The sequence below is a fragment of the Sphaerodactylus townsendi genome, linkage group LG02, assembly GCF_021028975.2.
Source record: "Sphaerodactylus townsendi isolate TG3544 linkage group LG02, MPM_Stown_v2.3, whole genome shotgun sequence".
In the NCBI taxonomy this organism is placed as follows: Eukaryota; Metazoa; Chordata; class Lepidosauria; order Squamata; family Sphaerodactylidae; genus Sphaerodactylus; species Sphaerodactylus townsendi.
Genome location: NC_059426.1, coordinates 57,867,498 through 57,890,122, shown reverse-complemented (window position 1 = coordinate 57,890,122; position 22,625 = coordinate 57,867,498). Strand labels below are relative to the sequence as shown.

At 42.8% G+C, this 22,625-nt stretch overlaps 1 protein-coding gene across 4 annotated transcripts in view; it reads right to left on the bottom strand.

Moving 5' to 3' along the window:
* ADCY5 (adenylate cyclase 5) overlaps window positions 1-22,625 on the bottom strand; it is a 263,000-nt gene that overhangs the window by 45,217 nt on the left and 195,158 nt on the right. For all 4 annotated transcript variants that reach the window (XR_007243478.1, XM_048483745.1, XM_048483743.1 and 1 more), the window contains one exon: window positions 19,086-19,226. Coding sequence is in view for 3 of the 4 variants with exons in the window: in XM_048483745.1 (XP_048339702.1) it covers window positions 19,086-19,226 (141 nt within the window). In the remaining variant the exon portion in view is untranslated. The remainder of the gene's footprint in view (window positions 1-19,085; window positions 19,227-22,625) is intronic.

Genomic DNA, 22,625 nt, shown 5'->3' with positions numbered 1-22,625 from the left:
TAAAAATATCTATAAAACCCTTACACAGAGATGTCAGATGATACTGAACTGTTCAGATCTGTTGAAGAAAAATGTGGACACTGATCTCCTAACTCAATCTTAAGATGCAATACAAACTGACTGAAACAAAGGGACTTCAATGTTGACGCTCATAACAGAATTCTAGTCCTTCATTTCGATTTTGCTTTTTAAGTTTGCAATTTACATGGGAAACTGGAAGGCTGCATGTTTATTCCTCTTCCAGTTCTTTTTACATGTATGGTAAGGGATGTGCTTCTGCAGATTTCATTCAAAATAGAAAAGTGATGTAAAAATAGTTAATCAGGAGTGGTACAAAGGAGACCTATTGTTCTAGGTGCCTTAAATAAGAGCAACTAGTAGCCTAAAGCAACCTGGGAAAGGAGATATGGTAACATTCTAAATTTAACATGGCCAGTTGGTTATTCCAGAGAACCGTACATGTGCTTTTGATTATACATGAAACAAGGACTGATATATCATTGTGAAATCCTTGAACTTTAGGTCTAAACAGTTCCCCCAAAATCCACAATTTGTTCTTCAGTCTGGTACTCTCCTAAAAGTGATTTAGCATTGGGTTTCTAGCCTTTGACCTGGTCAAGATATCTGGCCCACACAGTGGAATACTCTGGCCCGTAGAACTGAAATAGATGCTATGGAATGAAAACACGAACATAAAAGCTAAAATAAAAACTGAAGCCAGTGCAACAGCTATCTTTTTTAATGTGATTCACCATTGCATCATGTCAGACTACAAGGGCTGAGCTGACTAAGACACTTCAAAGAAAGATCCCCCCTTCTGCAGAACATTTGTACGCCATGCAGCTCTGCTATGCAGTTCACCTAATGAAGACAGCCACTGGCTGCGCTCCAGTCCAGCTAAGTATACTTACGACCAATCCTGAGAGGTTTAGACATGTAACTGTGTGCTAGATTTGGATCTCTGGCAAAAACACACAGGTTTTTGAGCATGTAGGTTTGGATACGGGGTTGGAGCCAATGCTTTCTCTTTTTTTCCCATTGATACATCACTGCTGATGGTTGGGCAGTAGGAAAGGCAGCATGAAAAGCTACTGCATTAGCTTTCCTGGGCTCAGGAGAAATTGCTCCCCTTCACACTTGCACTGTTGCTTTCAAAGACTCCTCCCGCTCTATCAACAGCAGCAGTGGGGGCGGGGAGGGGGGGAAGGGCTGCAGAAAAAGGAAGCTGGTAAAAGTGTCCCCTGTAAATCTGTCCTGTTCATAGAGATGCTGGATCCAACTCATTGTCTCATTTTTACAAGAACTCAGCAAAGCAATGAGCCAAGCTATGAGCAACATGGACATCTGAATTCTATAGTCAAGTCCTTCCTGATCTGAATGTTATAGATAATGTCTTCCAAGCAGTTGGAACTATGCTAGTCAATGTAAAATCGCCTACAAATCACAGCTATGCAAACTCTATACTACAAAACAAAATCAAACATTCAAGTCCAGCAATCTACATTCTGTGCCCAGAGGAGTACAGTTCTGCAGCCTGCGAGCTGAATTAATTTGCATAATTGTTTTCACATAACTTGCTCTGCATTTACTAGTCACAGAGAGATCATGGCTATGCAAGGAACCTTAGTCCCAAGCTCAATTACTGGAAATAATTTCTCTGCTTCAGGGCTTTCTATAGCATTGCCCACATACTTACAAGAATATCTTTACAGCCATACTGAACTGCTGCAGTAGAGAACTGCAGCCTACACAGAACTCCGCTTACATTTTCCTACAGTTTTAGGAGTGTTACACAGATGGCAGCTCTTCATGTCTTGTTTCTCTGATCCCTCTGTGCTGCTGTGGACAAGGTAGAAGTGGAAGGAGAAGTACTGAGCTAAGGCAGTTGCTGCCTACAATTAATCATGGAGGGATTCTCCGAAGTCATTACCAAAGGAAACCCAGGCTGCATTGTAGATATTTGGGACTACAGAACAACTGCAGAAAGTTGTGTACCTTTCGACCCTGCAAGACTCAGGAAATATTCAGAACCAGCAAAAGACAGCATTAGGACTGCACATTGATACCCTGGGGTAGTCCGAGAAGGTTGCGAAAAAACTTGGACTGAATTCTTTCTAGGTCTTTAATTGGGTCTCCTACCCATATTGGGGCCCCATATAGCATCTTTGGAATTAACTTGGATTTGAAGATTTTAACTGCAGAAGGCATGTACTGACCTCCTTTGGTGAAAAAGAAGTGTTTAATAGCGACAGTATTGTGTTTTGCAAAGGTGGTAATGTGGCTGAGTTAAGGTGACCATTTCAGATTGAAATGAAACATCACCCCCAGGTAGAAGAAAGATGGCACTTCTTCCAATGTGTTCCCATTGATTTTCCATGAAGAAGGTCGCCAAGATTTGGCAAACACCATAATCTTGGATTTGGTATAGTTTATCTCCAGAGCATTGCATTTACAATAATCAGAAAATGCCTGCGAGTAAAGCCAATTTTTGTCCGCAAAACTGCATCATCTGCATATATAATGAAGGGATCTTCTGTAAGTCCAAGGTGGGATTGTGACCTCCTATTTTCAAAAGATGGGCTATCAGGTCACTAATGAACAAATTAAACAGAAGAGGGGCCAGTACACAGCCTTGTTTAATGCCTCTGTTGGAGGGAATATCAGATGTTAAACGTCCTTCTTCCACCTGATGGATCCCTTCCGGCCTACTTCAAAAATCTCTCATCCCCATTACTGAGACACTTCTTTATGCAAGCTCGTCTAAATGTCCTCCCCTCTGCAATTCTCCGTGGCAGATTCCTTCAGGTCCCGTTACAAGCAAGAACATGTCAATGTTCGCCCAACCAAGTGGAAACAACTGCTCATATCACTGGCGTTCCTGCCTAGGGACATGGGGTACCCCTTGTCCCCGGGCGCATCGATTGAGGTCACGTGGGGGGCGCCAAAACATCCTCCTACACAGGGAGGAATTGAGCAAGCCCTAGCAAGCAGGCACTGAAGCAGCCCACTGTTCCCAAGTGCCTGTCGTAGCCCCGCCCACTCTGTACGGTGGCCTGGAGTGTCCAGGGGGCAGGGGAGAAGTCCCACTGGTCTCCCAGGAGCAGGACTGGGGAGCTCTGCCTCCCCTCCCTCTAACCCAGCATGCCTTATTCGCCTTAAATGAAGTGTGGCATTACTCAGGAAGCTCCTTCTCCCGGCAGCGAGGGCACCAGCAGGCACAGGTGAAAAGGCAAGCTGAGCAAGGGGAGCCCAGAAGCAGCAGCAGAACTGAAGATGATGCTGGACGTTTGCTGAGCCAGTAACCTTCAGATGGGGGGGGGCAGTGACTTGTGAGAGATTTACATGCTTAAAAGTTAATTCCCTTGCACTGGCTTGGAGCTGTTTCTCAGGCTAGCAAACCCACCTCACAGGGTTGGTGTGAGAGGACACAATTAGGAAAGTGGCGGGGAGAGAGCCAATGCCTGTTTGCTGAGGGGGGTAGGAGGGGATTTGGTGAGAGAGGATGCTGATGTTTGCTTGGTAAGCAACTTCAGGTGGGGGGTAGACTTGTGAGAAATTTCATGTATAAAGTTAATTTCCTCAGCACTGGCTTGGAGCTGTTTCTCAGGCTAGCAGCCCTCCTCAGCTAGGAGTTGGTGTGAGGAGTGACAATTAGGAAAGTGGCGGGGAGAGAGAGCCATGCCTGTTTTGCTGGGGGGGTAGGAGGGGATTTGTGAGAGAGGATGCTGATGTTTGCTTGGTAAACCTTCAGATGGGGGGGTGACTTGTGAGAGATTTACATGCTTAAAAGTTAATTCCCACTTGCACACAGTTTTCTGGAGCTGTTTCTCAGGCTAGCAGCCTACCTCCTAGGGTTAGTGTGAGACACAATTAGGAAAGTGGTGGGGAGGAAACCATACCTGTTTTGCTGGGGGTAGGAGGGGATTTGTGAGGGATGATGCTGATGTTTGCTTGGTAAGCCTTCAGATGGGGGTGACTGTGAGAAGATTTACATGCTTAAAAAGTTAATTCCCACTTGCACTGGCTTGGAGCTGTTTCTCAGGCTAACAACTTACCTCATAGGGTTGGTGTGAGGACACAATTAGGAAAGAGAGTTGGTGGGGAGAAAGCCATGTATGTTTTGCTGGTGGTGGGAGGTGTGTTGTGAGCTGGTGCAAAAAAATCATTGTTTTACTGGTCATTGTGGGGGGGAGGGTGAAGTGCAGATCCATACCTGGGGTGGGGGTGGGGGGCACCAAACTCAAATTTTGTCCCCGGGCTCCAGTTTGCCTAGATTCGCCCTTGGCTCATATACTCCCGTATTATTCTCGCCACACAGAACTTAGGAGTCTCTACATTGAACCTCATATTAATTCATGTCTTGTCACTTCTTACCAAGACAAGCTACGTCTGCTTTTGAATGGCAGCTGCACTAAAAAAACTGCAGACATAACAAAGTTTTGGGCAACACCTTTATCAACAACTGCACACTTGATCACCTAATAACCTTTTCTATTGTTGTTATTGTCAATCTGATTGTTGTTTTATCCTATGCCTAATAAAGGTAATGAAATTAAATGATACCCTGGGTTTCTTGGAAAGTAACAAAATGAGTCATTGATGCTTTGGAATACCTAAAAGCAAGACGGGTGTTAGCATACCCAGAGATGCAGCAGATACATGGGACCCAGGGCTTTTGCAGGGTCCATGGTCATTGCCTACAGACCCCTCCCACTGTCCACCCACTTTTCTCTCATCCATTTGCTTGCAAACACTTGGTCATCCATGTTCTCAGCCAGTTGCACTTCCCAGCATCATCAAGGAATGGGCATGTGCATGATGCAAGCATTTGTAAATGCCAGTAGTGTGATGGCTCGGGGTGGTGGGGGTGGTGGAGGAAAGATGCACAGGTATGGGGGTTAAAAGGTAAAAAAACATGACTGGGGAGGAGCAGCAGTGGCGTAGGAGGTTAAGAGCTCGTGTATCTGATCTGGAGGAACCAGGTTTGATTCCCAGCTCTGCCGCCTGAGCTGTGGAGGCTTATCTGGGGAATTCAGATTAGCCTGTGCACTCCCACACACGCCAGCTGGGTGACCTTGGGCTAGTCACAGCTTCTCGGAGTTCTCTCAGCCCCACCCACCTCACAGGGTGTTTGTTGTGAGGGGGGAAGGGCAAGGAGATTGTCAGCCCCTTTGAGTCTCCTGCAGGAGAGAAAGGGGGGATATAAATCCAAACTCTTCTTCTTCTTCTTCTTCTGATAAGTAGAAGAGAGGAGGGAAATCCTGGCCACTCTCTGCTCAGGCCCCCAAAATCTACAGCAAGCCCTGAACTGAGTTTAGTAGTAGATTCTTTGTTTGTTTAATCGATTTGTACACTGTCCTCCCCACAAGTGGCTCAGAGCTGCTTAAATAACAGTAAATAACATATAAAATAGCAGTAAATATATAAAATAGGAGTAAATAATGTATAAAATTTAATTAAATAACAGTCAAAAATTAAAACAATTAAAACAATTGCCAAGAATTTCTGAGTTACTTTGGAAACCATAGTTGCTCATTGCTGAAATCTTCACTATGAAAATATCTTTGTGATTACATTCAGAAACATAACAGCACCTAATAAAAAGAAACCAAAATAAAGAGGAATGGGAACTAGACTCTTCTGTATATCTCACAGACAAATGCCAAAAATATGGTTCTTTGCGACAGTAAATATTAGTTTGTCCTGGGTCTACTCTGTTTTGTTTGGACTGGGAACATGGACTATAAAAGTAACAAACTCTGAATGCAGCTGGGAGAAGAGACATCCCTAATGTTGTTGGAAGTCTCCAGTCACTCTCGTGTTCCATACACCATCCTAGTGTCAGTCTCAGTCAGACAATTTCCACTTTGGCTCACTGATGTAAACAAGGTAACCCTTAAATTGCTTTCCCGGAACAGAGCTATAGGCAACCCAACAGCATTAAGGTAGCTGGCTGCTACTGCCACAGGGAAGGAGGCTCATTTGCAACTGATGAATATCTTGTCTTTGTTGCTTGTTTAAAAATACAACAGTGTTTCTCCTCACAAAAGCAAAGAGATGCCTTTGGAATTTTTCCTAAAATGAAAATAGTAGTACACTTGTGAGAGTCTTCCTCTGCTGAAGAATTTGATGCATCTCAACAGAAGCAAACAAAGTTCCAGAAATACCAGAGAAGTTTCTCAGGGAGTATTAATACACCCTTGGTTCATCACTGCATTTTGCTTAACATGGAATTCAGGATTTGGGGTTCCTCAAACAACTAAGGATATTATGTTAGTGCTATGGTGATTCACGTTCTGAATGCTCTAAAATGTCTTCTCAATAGTGCTGAGACTGTGAGTCATCGCTTCTTAGTTTAATCAGAACTTCAAAAATTATCCAAGCTGTGGTGAGCCACAATCAGGACTTGTTAGAATGTTCAAGATCCGGGTCACCACAATTCCGGAGACTTCACCACACATCCACAATGTCAAACAAACAAACCACACAAATGTATAAATTGTCCCTGAGAAAACAGCCCACAGGCAATTCCATAGGAGGAATCTGATCATCTTGCTACTCAGAGTCACCCCTGCTATTATTAATCACAGGGCATTTAAGAGCATGCTAGAGAGAAAACAGCATGCTGTACAGGTTAGAAACACAGATCATAAGAACAGGCACTTTCCTTAACTGTTAAAGCTCCAATAACAAACAAGAATACTGGGTAGACAGAGATTTGTGCTGCTTTAACCAAATTACCATCACACCATATGTCTCTGCTTTGCTTTTGGCTTCTAGCTCATATGGTTGTGACTAAAACCCAGAAATCTGTGAGTTGTTTTTTCTAGGTTCAAGGTCTGTCTAAGGCTTCCTGCAATGTCTTTACTTAAGGGAAAAATTTAGATCCTACCAACTTCTCTACAAAACAAGTTGTGCAAACAAAACATGGGACATGTAGCCTATTTCAATTTCAGCATTTCAAAAACAATGTAATGTGAACTATCTACACTTAGCCTGATTGCTAGTAGACAGGAATCAAAGTCAGGTTCTGTAGTGCAGACAGCCAGACATGAGATGCAGAGGCAGGACAACCTACAGATGAGGAACAAGAAGGGCTGCTTTAGGGGATGGCATTCACCAGAACTGAGTACTAGAACTGCTTGATCTTCATATACCGGCCTGCCCTACCCAGTCAGAGAAAGGGAGATAGGTTAGGGCAGGCATGCACAGGTGAGCGCACAGGGGTCCAAGTTACCAAGGGTGGGGCAGGCACACAGAGTTCAGTGCATTAATATTCAAGATGTCACAGGTGGTAGACATGGGCTCAGGTGTGCATGAACCTGGGAGTGCTCTGAGACCCCACTCCTGAGCTGGGAAGGCCATTGCCACCCTATGAACTGGTGGATGGGAAGCTGCCTGCTCCCTTTCTCCCTTCTTGATGGAGTGAGGGTGGGCTGGGTAATGGCAGGCCAGATGACAGGATGAGTCACCATGGCCCCAGGCATGCAAGGATCTGCAACAACCCAATGAGCTGGGTGAACATGGAACAAGGCAGTGGTGGTGGAAGAGCTCACAGGGGAAGAGGCCAGGAAGAGAAGGTCAGCAGTAGAGAAGCATCTGGCAATTGTCTGCTCGTCCTCCCTCTCAGCCACAGCCCTAACAAGGCTGGGCAGATGAAGAGTCCAGGCAGGGGAAGGCTGGGCAAGGTGCCACAACTCCAGGGAGCCAAGGAGCCATTGCTGCCCTGGAAAGTCAGTGGGTGCGGAGCACAGCAGAGGCACTGGCAGAGGAAAAGCCAAGGCAAGAAAATGGGTGGGGATGGGGAAACCTAGCAGAGGAGAAAGAGGACGTAGCAGGCAAGTGCCTATTCTATCTCCATACAGAGTTGCCAGGCTAAGCAGGGCAACTGATGGGGACTGAGTGAGTAGGGAAGTGTCATGACCTATAAATGATTACTGGCAATTTTTTAAAGTTACAAAAAAATATACTGGGAACCAGGACATGAAGCCACATCTAAAAGGGAGGAATCAGAAGTCAAGCCAGGAAGACTGGCTGCCTGTGACCCAAGGGTCCTGAATTAGAAGGCAGAAGAAGGATGAACCATGCAAGAATTTTATTTTTTCACAAAGCTGGAAATTACAAGCAAGATCATCAGATGGGTTTGTTCTCCTTCAAATGTTCAATAAGTTCAATAAGCAACTCTGTCTTAAACATAAGGCAGAGAGACAACAACATAACAGGGGAACTCATGGTTCTTTCCCATATGCAGGGTGACCTTAATAATGCATATAAGGTTAGATTGGATACAGAAGGTATCAGAATATTCAGAAATAGCAAAATTAACAATCTTATTAAAGGATAGTAATACAGAGAGTTTGCAGAAAACGGGAAACCTTTTACGGACTACCTATTAAAATTTGGTTGAAGAGAAATAATTGCAGGATTTGAGACCTAAAAGAAAACCTCGACTGAAATAAAATATTAGAAATGATGAAGTGTATAACTGAACCTAGAATGGATTAGAATTCAATACTGAGATAGCAGGAAGTCATTATTTGGTTATTTCCTTTTTTTATATTTTATGTTTTTGTTTTGTATTGATGTAGTGGGGTGTGAAAGTGTTTATTTTTCCTGTTTTCCTGTTCCTGTGTATGTTAAGAAAATAAAAATTATTAAAAAATAATCATCTAGGGTTAATGGGTGTCTCTAATGGTACTAGTGACAGTAGTAGTAATGGGAGTAGGAATTGTTACTAGAGATAGTGGCTTTGGGGATAGATTCAGTGCATTCAAAGACAGCTGACATTTGTTAATCAAAACATTTTGCTCACAACCCTGCAGACTGTGCCTGGTCATTATTTAAGGTTCTTTGTAAGCAGAACCAAGTATCATTAACTGTTAGTAAGACTATGCTTGTGCTATTGATCACAGTTCTTCTGTATCGTGAATGGTTGCTAGACAGCCAGCATGGTGTGGACTCTAATCAGGCAAACCAAGTTCGATCCCTGACTTCTCCACATGAGCAAGGGACTCTTATCTGGTGAACTGGATTTCTCTCCCTGCTCCTCCATGTGAAGCCTGCTGGGCAGAGGTGGGATCCAGCAGGTTCTCACAGGTTCCCGAGAGTAGGTTACTAATTATTTGTGTGTGCCAAGAGGGGGTTACTAATTGGTGATTTTGCCACGTGATTTTTGCCTTGGTTACGCCCCTTCTCTCAGCAGTAGTGCGCAGAACTTGAAGCAATCTAGCAGGAGGTGCACCGGCGTGCGTGGCAGCCTGCGCCTGCGTGCATTCGTTTCCCGCCCAAGGATCCGGCGTAATGCGGCTCGTAAGCTCCCTGCCACAGCCCCTGCTCCAGGAAATTGCCCACGGCCCCATCGCAGTGCCCTGCCCAGTCCAGCTGGCATTGGCGCTAGCGAATTCACTGTTTGAATCCCACCACCAGGGGAACCTGTTACTAAAATTTTTGGATCCCACCACTGCTGCTGGGTGATCTTGGGCCAGTCACAGTTCTTCACAACCCTCTCAGCCCCACTTACCTCACAAGGTATCTGTTGTGGGGAGAGGAAGGGAAAGAGTTTTTAAATGGCATTGAGACTCCTTACAGGAGAGAAAGGCAGGATATAAATTCAAACTATCTCTTCATATTTTTCTACGTGTACTTTGCTCAGAAAGCATTTGCTTCAGGTCATCGTTCAGGTATTCCTAACATAAGAATCTCTTTCTGAAATAGAATCTGTTGGGAGCTATTTTGTGGCAACTGCCCAACCCCAAAGTATGTTTGGTTTCCATCAGCCTGTTTGTTTTTTCTTTCATGCCTAATAAAATGTCTTGGACATTCATCCTGCAAGACTGAACTTGCATTAACAATAATTATAGACACTACTAAGGGCCTGATTTACAACACTGTATACATTTTTAGTAGGATAATTAAGAATAACTCAATAGAAGTAGTAAAAGATGAAGGTCAGAGACATAAGCAGGACATGGCAGCCTACAGCCGCAGTACTTTTACAAGTTTACACATTTACAGTGCTTTAATTCCACATTGTGAGACACTTTATATACTAATCTTATAAATAAATAAAACAGGCAATAATAGCTGGAAACAAGTGACCCCCCTACCCCCCAAGATCTAAATATGAGAGAGTTAAACCTAAGCATAGTTCCCTATAATGGGCATACCAATTCCAGTACCATCTCTGGTAAACAAGTTTTGTGGTCCTTCAAAAACCTCCAAAATCTGTTTGACAAGAAATGTGTGCACAGCAAGAATAATAACGCACTTCTCAATCCCTCTTCACCCCCCTCCCCATTTTTTTTTCTGTGGCTTGGATCCTAAGCCTGGTTTCTGCTTGCACTGTGCCCTTCATCTGTGGAGTACATTCCTCCAGTGCTAGATGTTTGTGTTCATGCAGGACAAGTGTATTTCAGTATGCTGAAAATCACCTAGTGTCAATGGAAAGTGCTGTCTTTGCCATGTATAGCTAATTTCAATCCAGTAGCACCTTAGAGACCAACAAAAGATTTTTTTGGGGGGGAGGGCGGGGTTGAACTTTCAAGAGGCAAGACTCTCTTTGCCAGAGCTTTGACTCTCAAAAGCTCATACCCCACAAAGATCTTGCTGGTTTCTAAGGTGCTACTGGAGTAGAATCCAACTGTTCTATTACAGATCAGCAAGGCAACCATCTGAAACTATCTACAATGCATAAAGAAGAGTACGAACAAAATCAAGACTTAGCATCCAAGCCAAGCTTTCTCTGCATACACGGTTTACCACAGATTTTCCTAGTGGTCAAACCTTGGGTCTTGGAATTTTTTCTACATTTATACTTCTGAGAACTACTAACCAAAAATGGAAGCCAAAACAACTTCGTCAGCAGGCACCATTACCTGAAGAAACAGAAACATGTAGCCCACCCCCTCACAAAGAACCGCCTTTTTGTGTCAAATTTGACCTCCAGTAATGCATGATCATTACTGCAACAGACCCCATTATGTGCAGAAATTACTCCCAGTATTCTTTTCCATCATCCCAGCATTTCAACGTTCTATCACTGATGCGATTGTTGTCCATTTCTAAATCAGTCTAACCCTAAATATTAATATTGCAAATTGACAAAGCTGATCAAATTGCCCCTGCTTCTTTGGATCTCTGCTTAAACATTAACATTGAAAGCTCCATGTGGAATTGACAAAGATGATGCAATCACCCTCCTTCTTTGTATCTCTGACTCAATGTTACATCGCTATTTTGATATGACAAAGAGAAGATTTTTAAAAATCCTGTTGAAGACAAAGAAGAGGCAGGAGAAAATGGCTGAAAGGGAGGTTGAGCAACTACATGGGGTATGGATAAGAGTTAGGTCAGTGGTGGGATTCAAATAATTTAACAACCGGTTCCGGTGGTGGGATTCAAATAATTTAACAACTGGTTGTTTACAAGCACCATTTTAACAACCAGTTCTGCCGAAGTGGGGCGAACCGGCTGAATCCCACCACTGGGTTAGGTGTTTAGTGGGGCAAAGAAATAAAGAGCATTTTAACATGATTGCATGCTCAAGGGAAACTGGCTTGGAAATGATTGGGCGGGGGGGGGGGACCCATGGCAGTTTAAAGTGCTTGGGAAAACAGAGGGAAAATAAAAGGAAATTATTTCCTGGACCAAATGGAATAAAAAAGGTCCAGAATTCAAAGGAAAAAAACCGCATAGCATCTGGCAGCTTAAAAAAGATTTGTGTGGAAAAGACTCAAGTCTCCTAACACATAGTATCCAACTGGGCCTAATACCTAGTATCCAACTGGGCAAATGACCATCTCAGTATCCATACCTGAAGTGCTGTAAAATTGAACGAGGCAAACAGCCTTTCATTATACCATCTCATTTTTCAGCATGACAACATGGAACAATGAACCCCATCGTTCAGTACAGGCAATGTAGGTTAAATGTTTGTTGTGTGTGTCTCAAAGCCTGCTGGGTACATCAGATGCTGTGTCTGTGATGCAGAGTTCTCCATTCCTGTAAAATGTCTTCCCTTTACAAACACACCATCCTCATGTGTTCCAAAGATTTCTCCTATCTGAGCTTGCAAGAAGTGTTTTTTTTTCAATCTCAGTGTGATATTTCAATAAATAATCATGTTTTCCCTCTGAACAACCAGCTAGACATAGCAAACTCTAATTAACAACATGATGCGTAATACATCTTGGCACAACTATCCTTTGTCTATGAATTGGATGATGCAAGCACCCTTCTAACACCAATTCAAAGCAACATCTAATTATAATTACATGCTAGCTTGATTAGAAGTTCTTAATCACGTCATGCCTTGCAAGTCTGCATGACCAAAAGAGACTCACAAAAGCTGCAGCTGAATTGACATTATGATATGCCTGTTAGACAGAAGCACATTTGAAAAGCATGGACATAAAAACAAAATAAGAAAAGAAAAACCAACAACTTCCATTTCAAATTCATATTACTAAAGAGATGCAAGCCGATTAAACTGCATCACCATGAACACAGGATTATGGACAGCAATTATGTTTGTGATCAACTCAATTTCTTCCAGCGGAAATCTTTGCTTTTCCCATTTTTGTTTAAAACAACATAATTATTACAGATAATTAATGGGTCCATCTAAACCCTTGACAATGATGTATTGCTGCTGATGGTCTAGCTAGCTGGTATTTTTGCAGAGAAAGGAAATGCCAAAAAAGGACCTAAATCCAAGGAGCTGGTGGGTACACTAACTACACTGGAGTCAACAGGGACAGTATGCATAATTAGAAGAATGACATGCGAACACCACCCTGCAATACCCCTTCTCCACTCACACAGAGTACCTACTGTCAGGATGGATCCTGTCAGCAGGACAGGGGGGGCTGACATGGGAGGGGTTCACTTTACAGCGGCAACTTGTGGATGCCCGGTGCCTTCCTTCTTCCTCTCTTCACAGGGTTCCCCGGACACAAGATCTTGTCGACAGGGAAGTGTGATCTGTTCCCAGGACTGGTTTCAATTTGAAGTGTAAAATGGGGAAGAAGAAGAAGAAGAGTTTCGATTTATATCCCCCCTTTCTCTCCTGCAGGAGACTCAAAGGGGCTTACAATCTCCTTGCCCTTCCCCCCTCACAACAAACACCCTGTGAGGTAGGTGGGGCTGAGAGAGCTCCGAGAAGCTGTGACTAGCCCAAGGTCACCCAGCTGGAGTGTGTGAGAGTGCACAGGCTAATCTGAATTCCCCAGAGAAGCCTCCACAGCTCAGGCGGCAGAGCTGGGAATCAAACCCGGTTCCTCCAGATTAGATACACGAGCTCTTAACCTCCTACGCCACTGCTGCTGCTGGAAAGCCATCCATAACCCCCCCTCCTCTCTCTCTCAGGTTCAGAGTTAAAAGGTTAGGACATCTCCATCCTCCAACTTTCTTGTCTCCTTTTTAATATTTAGAGAGTTATGACCAATTCACACCTCAGTTTCTCTCTCTTACAGAAACAACAGCAGACAGGGTAGCCCCCTTTAGTAACAGGCCCTCACTCACACAGAGTTCTTGGAGCTGGGGCTCAAACATTGCTCCATTTACATACCACCATTGTTTATTCATATGCTATTATACTTATATAGATCAAGACACACAGCCTACAGGGTTAAACAAAACAAGAAGTTAATTTTTATTTATGGTATGAACATAGCCCTGAAGAAAGTAAGGTAGAAGTTACAGTTCCCTTGAACTTTTAAACTGCGGTATTATTACCATAATTGGAACTCCTTTGTTACAAATTGACTATTTTCAGCCAGCTCTAAGCAGTTCTTCTTCACAGTTTCACTCAGAAACCCTCTTTTCCCTCTCAGTTCCTCACTGCCAACTCCCAATTGCACTCTTAACTGCTGCTTTCCATCTGTACCCACCCCAACAGTCTGTCAGCTCTCGTTGGTTGCCCTTAGCGAGAGGACGAACCTAGCCTGTCCATCCCACGTCCCTGTGTCTGTCAGATATGGAAACAATCAACCAACACAAGGCAGTGCTTGCACAACTCCCTGATGTCACCCTGACCTTATCCCCCCTCAGAACAGAAGGACAAAAAGAACAAAGGCAACGCAGCATCCAGCACTGTTTGCCCTGTAGGTGCCCTGCAGTTAACCACACTCCTGGGAACTCTGTAAGCACGGGAGTGAATCTTTTTCTGCAAACACGTATCTTCTTGACAAAATGACACACCAAGAAAGAAGCAGAATCATTCCAACAGTAATGATACCCATACAGTTCATTCAGCAGGGACTGGCTAAATTTCGTTGGCTAAAAGTTTGTTTCCAGGTCCAATGCACTATGTTGATTTAAAGCCCTAGCAGCCTTGGGCTCAAGTATCTGAGAGGCTGCCTGTAGCCATACTCTGAGATCCTCTGGGGGAGACTTCTTAACCTAACATGAGGTGAGGCTGTTTCCTGGCCATTGCTTCTTTTGTTGATCTGGTTTGTTGCTATTATTCTTAAATGAAAAGGTTACTGTATCTGTTAATATTTACAGTATTAAACATGGATAAAACTGTATGAATCTTTTAATACATTGTAATTCCCCAAAGGGCTCATACTGGATCCACAAGAATTATGTACTCTGTGATTAACTGATCAAGGAAGGTAACTCTTCTTGAGTAACTTTTAATGTTTTCATCAGTCCATCAGATTTGAAAGAAAGTACCCAGCATTCATTCATATCTACAGCAAATATCGGGAACATTTTTATTCATTTTCCATATTCTGTCTGGCATGTAAAGTCATCTATCAATAGTTTCCCCAGTGTTTTCTCTTAACTCAAGTTCCACAAAACATCGATTAGGTTCCAGACAAATAGAATCCCAAAGGTTACTTACCCAAAGGTCTTTTTCACATTCACATTATACATGAAAGATTCCTAGTCTCTAAAATTAATACTATTTTGTGTATTTTAGATAGTAAACCTTTGCTATCCTTTAATAACAGATTTCAAAAATCTGTCGGCTTCCTTGAATAGAAAGATATACATTCTTCAACCACAAGGCTCTTCAGTTGCAAATACTGAAAGAATGGCAGCTTCTTTGGTTTTAGCTGGGAACATTTTATTAATTAATTATGTTTATATACAACCCTCCCTACACAAGCTCAGGGCAGTTTCCAATGTTTCAACTAAGTCAATATAACAGTTAAAATACAGTTCCAACTATAAAGTCAACTTCAACAATTAAAACCCATAACAATTTAAAATTTATTTTTCCTTCTAAGAAATAACCTCTTCAACCCCAACTGAGGGAGGGAAAGGGAAAAAGGGGAAAAGAAAGGGAAAAAGAAGGGGGGGGTGGAAGGGGAAAGGAAAAAGGGGAAGGGGAAAAGAGAGGATGGGAAGGATGGGTGAGGCCTGGATGTATAACCATAGCTACCTCAACCATATGCCTGGCGGAAGAGTTCTGTCTTACAGGTCCTGTGAAACTGTACTATATCCTGTGGGGCCTGGGTCTCATTAGAACGTTTCACCAGGTTGGAGCCAGAGTAAAAAAAGCTCTGGTTCTGGTTGAGGTTGGCTGGACCTCTTTAGGAACCTCAGAAGGTTTCCACTCACCAGCTGCAGCTGGGGGACATACCAGGAGAGACGGTCTCATAAATATACAGACCATTTAAGGCCTTATAGGTTAATACCAGAACCTTAAGCCTGACCCAGTACTCCACTCGAAGCCAATGCAGCTGGCAGAAAACTGGTTGAACTCTCACCACAAGGTCCCCATAAGGACTTTCACTGCTGCATTTTGGACCAGTTAGAGCCTCTGGAGCAGGCTGAAGGGTAGCCCCGTGTAGAACAAATTGCAGTAGTCCAGTCTAGAGGTAAAGGTTGAATGGATCACTGCAGCTAGATTCTTGTAAGCTCCATTTTACATCCCCAGCCTCCTTGGAGTCCTCCCCCTCCCCCTTTGGTTTGGGCTGTTAATCTACTACTCTGGCCGTAATGTTCAACATACATCTGCCATCTTTGAAACACATATTTGGATGTTCTTCCCTATGTGATATTTGCACATATTTAGTTTCCATGACATAAATCAGAGGGCTGCACTGGGGTGTTTCCAGGCTAAAAGTTCACTGGAAGCTGACTAGTGTGCAGCTGGCCCTTTGAGGTTTTGATGCCGCACAGCTCTGCAACACCTGCCGGCTGGCACATTTACTCTCCCCACTAGCATAGGTGCCCTTACACCATCGAGGTGGCCAAACATTTTAGCACAGCTCTGCATCACTCCCGTGGCCCATTCTGCTTCCGACAAGTGCGCAGAACTAAATTACACATATAAGCAAGTCTTTAAAGTATTAGATGCAGTCTTATTCAGATTATGGTTTGTAACTATGGAACCAACAGCCCAATTTGAGGAAGGGATCATCACTTGGATGCAGCAGGGGCATGTTGGCCCCCTCCACCAGTGTAGGGGGTACCCCTGCAAACACAGAGGGCAAGGCACCAGCATCTGGGCATCTCACAGCTCTGCAGCAACGAAATTTGGAAGTGGGCACCACCGAGGAGTTATGTGGGTGTGGGCACCAGTGGGGGGGGGGGGCAGTGCATTCCTGAGAGTGGAACTGACTTTAGCTAGCTTCCTCCTGGGCTTTAGTGCTGGGAGCACCATGGCCAGGTCCTTTGCGTGACATAACTCCATTGAGCACTATAGAAGGGTTGCCAGGCTGCTGGGGTTTTGTCTGTTTCACTGTCTGAAAATCACCATTACACGTAAACCAAAATTATAGTTTGTTGCTTTCTATACAAACCAACACTAAGCCAAAATGTGGAATTTGTAGGAAGAATGCATTATCTGTGAATTGGGCAAATTACAGTTTGTCATGAAAGCAGACTTCTTTAACTAAATTACCACGTACAAAGGAATGAGTGAGGAAGGGTCACATCAGACCATTCCCTTAGTGGTTCATGTAACAATAAGTTGTAACATTATTTGTGAACCGTGCATAAATGTGTGAAAGAAACTGGCTCCTGCTATACATTTCCCTACAGCTATAATGACAAAAAAAGCAGTCAAATTGCCAAAGGGACATCAATTTCTCTCTGCACTGCAGGACATAAAGGAACAGTGATACAAATTCCATATCTGACTGTCACTGATTTAAAAAAAAAAAAGGGAAGTGTCCTCATTTGAACAAAGGTCAATTAGCAATCCAAACAAAAATTCATACATAAGCAGGCTTATTGGAAAAAGGCTTTATTTATGGTTTTGTTGAATATGTGATGAAGGCCTGTCCTCAGGAGGGGGATGAGAATGCCCTTGCAAGAGCATCCATCTATCAGTTTTTCCATGACGGCCTGGTTCTCCTCAAAATAAAAGATTACCACTATCTCCATCGCAGAAAAAGGTGAAAACTTATCAGATGGCCTCACTGTCAGTCTCTTCTTTGGTTCAGTTTATTTGAGGAGAATATCTTCTTCTTCTGCTCTTAATGTATAAGTACAGTAATTAAGGTCATAAGCTACATCCTTTATGTCTCCAATTCAAATCTCAGTTCAGCCATGAATTCACTCACTCAGTGAATTTACTCTCTCTTAGTCCCAGCCATCTGTTTCTAATAATTGTGGTAGTCTAAATTACTGGATTGCTATCAGTATTATTAGATGTAATGTGTGTGAATTGCTTTGAGCACATAGAAAGGAATGTAACATAAATATCAAGATAAAAAAAATGACTTGCATCTTAATAACCAAAAGTAGAAGGTGTATACAAGTACTGATTTTCTTGTGTGTCTTTCCCCCAACCGCCCCTGCAACCTCTAAAAGGTGCATACTTGAACACATAAATTAGGCCATGGCTCCTTAGAGGTCGGAAGCATCTGGCAGCAGCTCTCCAGAGTATCAGGTCTTTCACACCTCCTACTGCCTGGAGATGCTGAAGCTGGGATTTGGAACCTTTTGCGCCAAAGTTAGATGCTCTGCCATTGAGCTATGGCCCTGGATCACAGAAACTTCATGAACAAAATTCCATGTAGCACAGGGAGATGCTATGAGAAGAAGGAATTTATTGAAATTGTCCCCTCTTCTATCAATGGAACCTTGTTCTAGAAGAAACATCACCATCACAAAGAAGAAGACATATTTGCTTGATTCTGTCTCACAATTGCCCCCATCCCATGCTACATTTTGCCCATGAAATTTTACAGCTGTAACTTGTCAGTGGTCTTGGAGGGCTTCAGCAGGAGATGGGTAAGAAGCACATACAGCCACAAGTACCACTGCAGGATTTAAACCTATTCTTGGTAGGTGCTCTGTATGATGATCAGGGAAGAACCCTTTTTGGTACATCAAGAAGCAGGTTTTTGAAGTCTAAAAAAATCTGCTAATGAATTATAATTTATTTCTTCTTGAAGATTTACATCGCTTTCTGAGGTTGCTCTCAGAGATGGGTTTTGCCTGGGCAGATGCCAAAGATATTTCCCTAACAGGGGCTGGTAATGGACTCCTACTTTATAGCTGGCTAGAATGCTTGAGGCTGAGGTAAAAAAAGGTCTTTAGTCACAGTTGAATCTACAGTTTTCACAGTTCTTTTAGGTTTTAAGAGTATTTTTGAGGTACCTTTAGAAAGTTACACCTTTTGAGGTACCTTTAGAAAGTCAAACAGTTATTGTCCTTGCCTATAGCATGGAGTTTTTATATTTATTTGTGACTGTGTTTAAATCACAAACTCTGCTCAATCACCAAGTGAAAAACCCCTTTCCCTCTAATCTAAATTTAAAATAGACTGAAAGTAATGGATGCTGTTTTGCAGAAGTAGGGTGCTTTTCAAATTGGATAGGACTGCCAACTTCCAGCTGCCCCTTTAATAGCCATTTGATCTGCAGCAAATACCAAATGATGTTATTTATCTCCATGCCATGAAAAGCTGCAGCGCCCACTTCCACACGGTAAGCCTTTACTGAAGAACAGGACATTTTTCTCCAGGCACATTGGCAACCTTAAATATTTATGAGCTGAAGCCTATCAAGCATGCATGTGTATACAACCTGGCTTGCCATCCACAATGCCACAGTCACTATAAATACTCATGCACATTTCAATAACTGTAACATATGCTTTATAAAGCTGAACACCCTTACCATTCTTTTCATCTCCTTGGAGACTTGGTTACTACCAAGATGGTTATAAAAAGAGCGATCCACTCCCCAGTGTGGAGGATTGTGGCCAATGGAATTAGTACGTTGACGATTCATTTTGGCTATCGTCGCTTTTTCATCTTTCTAGAACAAAAAAGAACACAGGAATAACAAAAACTGATTTTTGAAGTGCATTAATACATTTTGAAAAGGTTCTGGCCAGTGTATTACTTGAGGACCAGCAGAAGGCAACTACCCAAGCTTCACTTGCTCATTTTATTAGGGGCCATTGATGCATACACGTGTCCTCTTTGCTTTCACCATACATTTTTTCCTTTTTGAACCTATGTATATTCCCCTCTTCAGTACCCACTGTACTTTCACTTCTGAAATTGCCCCAGTTTTGTGAATGCTCTCAAAAAACGACTTTTGTTTCCTTCACAGGAAAACAGAAGGGAATCCTGATGCATAAACATTTGCCTCAGGTTTCATATCTTCACTCTCCCTCCACCCGCCCTCCCTGCACCACAGTCATTCCTCCAACTTGACTGCTCCTTCCTTCCTTCCTTCCTTCCTTCCTTCCTTCCTTCCTTCCTTCCTTCCTTCCTTCCTTCCTTCCTTCCTTCCTTCCTTCCTTCCTTCCTTCCTTCCTTCCTTCCTTCCTTCCTTCCTTCCTTCCTTCCTTCCTTCCTTCCTTCCTTCCTTCCCCCATGCCACCTCCATTTTCCAATGCTGGAAAGTTTTGGAAACTTTCCCCAATAGTCTATTTCTTTTTTGTTTTTTTATTCAGTATCAAAAGTCTATTGATGGATTGATGAACCAGAGTGAACTTGACAAGGCTGGAATTGGTCCACATTTCCTGTGCTGCTGCTTGTCCTGTGAGGTTGCTGGACGGGGGCGGGGAGCTCATTTGAGAGGAAGAAAAAGAAATGGGGTGGAGAGGACACAACAAAGAAGTGGGGGCAGAATGGCGGATCGAGGAAGGAAAGAGGATCACCTAAAATAGTTCCTTGCATTTGTCAACCTTTGGACTTTTCTCTGTTTCTGCTTCTCCCATGAATTTGCTGAACCAGGGTGGGGTGTGTGAATATTACAAGTGAGCATCATGGAGGGAAGCTTAGACCAGCAATTTCTCTCTGGTCTGCTGGTGCTGAAACAAACAGAAGAGAAACAAGTGTGTGTGTGTGTGTGGGTGGGTGGGTGGGGGTGGGGGTGGGGGTGTGTGTGGGTGACACAATGGAGAAGGCTAGCAAAATGGCAGGTTGGGGAAGGGAAGGGGATCATGTAAAAAGGGTCATACTGGCATAGTTTCAATAAACCTTTCACATGAAAACTTTAAAAAAGGAACACCCCCCCCTTCTGTTATGTCACCAATCACACGTCACACCCCCGCACTCAAATAAGCAAAAGCTATCACTTTTGCAGATATGAAAAATACTAACTCCATAGCAGATTAAACAAAGACTATGAGGGGAAGGGACAGTGCACAAAAGCAGAAAACGCTGCAAAGCAAAGATTGTGAATCGATTGCTTCTCAAGTGCATAGTAAGCAGTTTGTGCATAAAAGGCCATAGTCTTCTTGCCATTACTTTTAGGAATTAAATATTATGCAGCATTATCACAGGTTTGTGATTTACCATTTTTAGAGATTGCCCATACATGGCCGTAGTCCAACTTGCACAACTATGTGCTGGGAAAGGACAAGATCTAAAGTCAATAATTTTTTTTTAATGATTTGCAGCAGTACAACAGTTTGCCTAGTATAAAATGCAACTGATTTGTACACACATAAAGCTGAACATGGTCACAATAAACTAAAAACTCTAAACAAGAGCCAAATCAGCAGAAAGATCTGAAAAGGATAGCGAAACCTCATAATAGTCATGCCCTTCTGAATAAGAGCTCAAAATATGAACTTCTTAGTGACAAAATGCTAAGGAAACATTGGACAGCCACCAAAATGGATGTTCAAATGATTCTAATAATACAATAATATGAAGTCACTTAGTTATATTTTTGGTTAGCTCCCCTCCCTTTTCAAAGTAGCTACAGTGATTTATTTTACATTCCTAATCTTTCTATTTCTGCCCTTTAATCTAGCACTGAGTCCATATCTACAGATTTAAAAATATAATTAGAAGCCAGAAAGGAAACAAGAGCTAATCAGCAATTCATGACCAATTATTTATTGCACTGAACAATAAATGTGCTGCTGTCTATAAATTTCGTTACAGCTAGGAGTTTTGCAACCAGTAAAATCCCAAAAGCAGCCATAAATCTATCCTTCAGACTATAAAAGGAAAGGCATTTCATTATATTATAAATACTTCCATATCAAAAGATAAGAGATACCATGCAAATAATTTTCTCCAATGATGAATCACTTTGTTGAGATATGGAGATCAATGTACAAAAATATATATTTGAACATTTATGTTAAGAAAAGTGCTACATAAAAACTAATCATGTAATTATTATCAGTACAGTTATGTCTTGAGGTTTTCTGTATCGTTGCTGGAACAGGAAGCGGGAAAAGCAGAAATGCTGTCATGTCCTGCAATACCAGGAATTATATGACTAGAGAAGTGGCATCCAACCCTTCCAGACTCAGAACCCATCTTTCACACCCTAGGTAGCAGCATACAACCCACAATTGCAAACGTGTCACAGGAAGTAACATGACATCACTGTCATATTACAGGAAGAATCCTGCCTTTGTTAAAGAACAAGTCATCTCTAGTGCATGCAATCTCCGCTGACATTTACTTGGGCAGGAAGGATAGTACACTTGTTCTCTACGTGTGAACACTAGCAGCAGATTCTCCAAAATGCAGAATAAACATACTGGTGAAGCTACATTCACTAACTAAACTACATTGACTGTCTTTGTCAGTAGCAGAACATGTACTTTGAAAAAAAAAAGTCCCAGGTTCAGTCCCTCGTATCTCCACTAATAGCCCTCATACTAGAGTGGGAAGGATATTTCTCTGCCAAAAATCCAACAGATCAGCTACTAGATCATTGTTTTGAGGTGACATAAGGTACCTTTATAGCTGCTGGTTAAGTACAATAAAGTAGGAGATGAATCTAGTGAAAAGTGCTGTACTGTGGATTGCAGACCATCAGATAATGTTTATACCAACTTTGTATCTGTGCTGCATCTCTCCCTGCATCAAGCTTACATGCTTACATGCTTACATGCCTTCACTCTAAGCATGATCTGGCCATGGTAATCCATGTCTTGATTACAAGGTAAGATTACTGAAATCTGGCTCCCCTTTGCAGACGGCTCCCCTTTGCAGACGGATTATCAGTGTCCCCAAAACTTGGAGAAGATAACGGGTGGCAGAGGTTTCCAACTTGCTGGGTTCTTTGCCTATTGCTGTTTGCTGCCTTTGCTTTTTTCCTTGGTGGCCAGTCTAAGGCCGCCAGGGCCGCCAGGGGGTGCGTGGCTATATTTGTCATCTTTAGGGGCCTGGTTTTTTAATACCTCAAGAGGCCCCACTGCAGCTGCAATAGAGGCATATAATAACATAAATATCA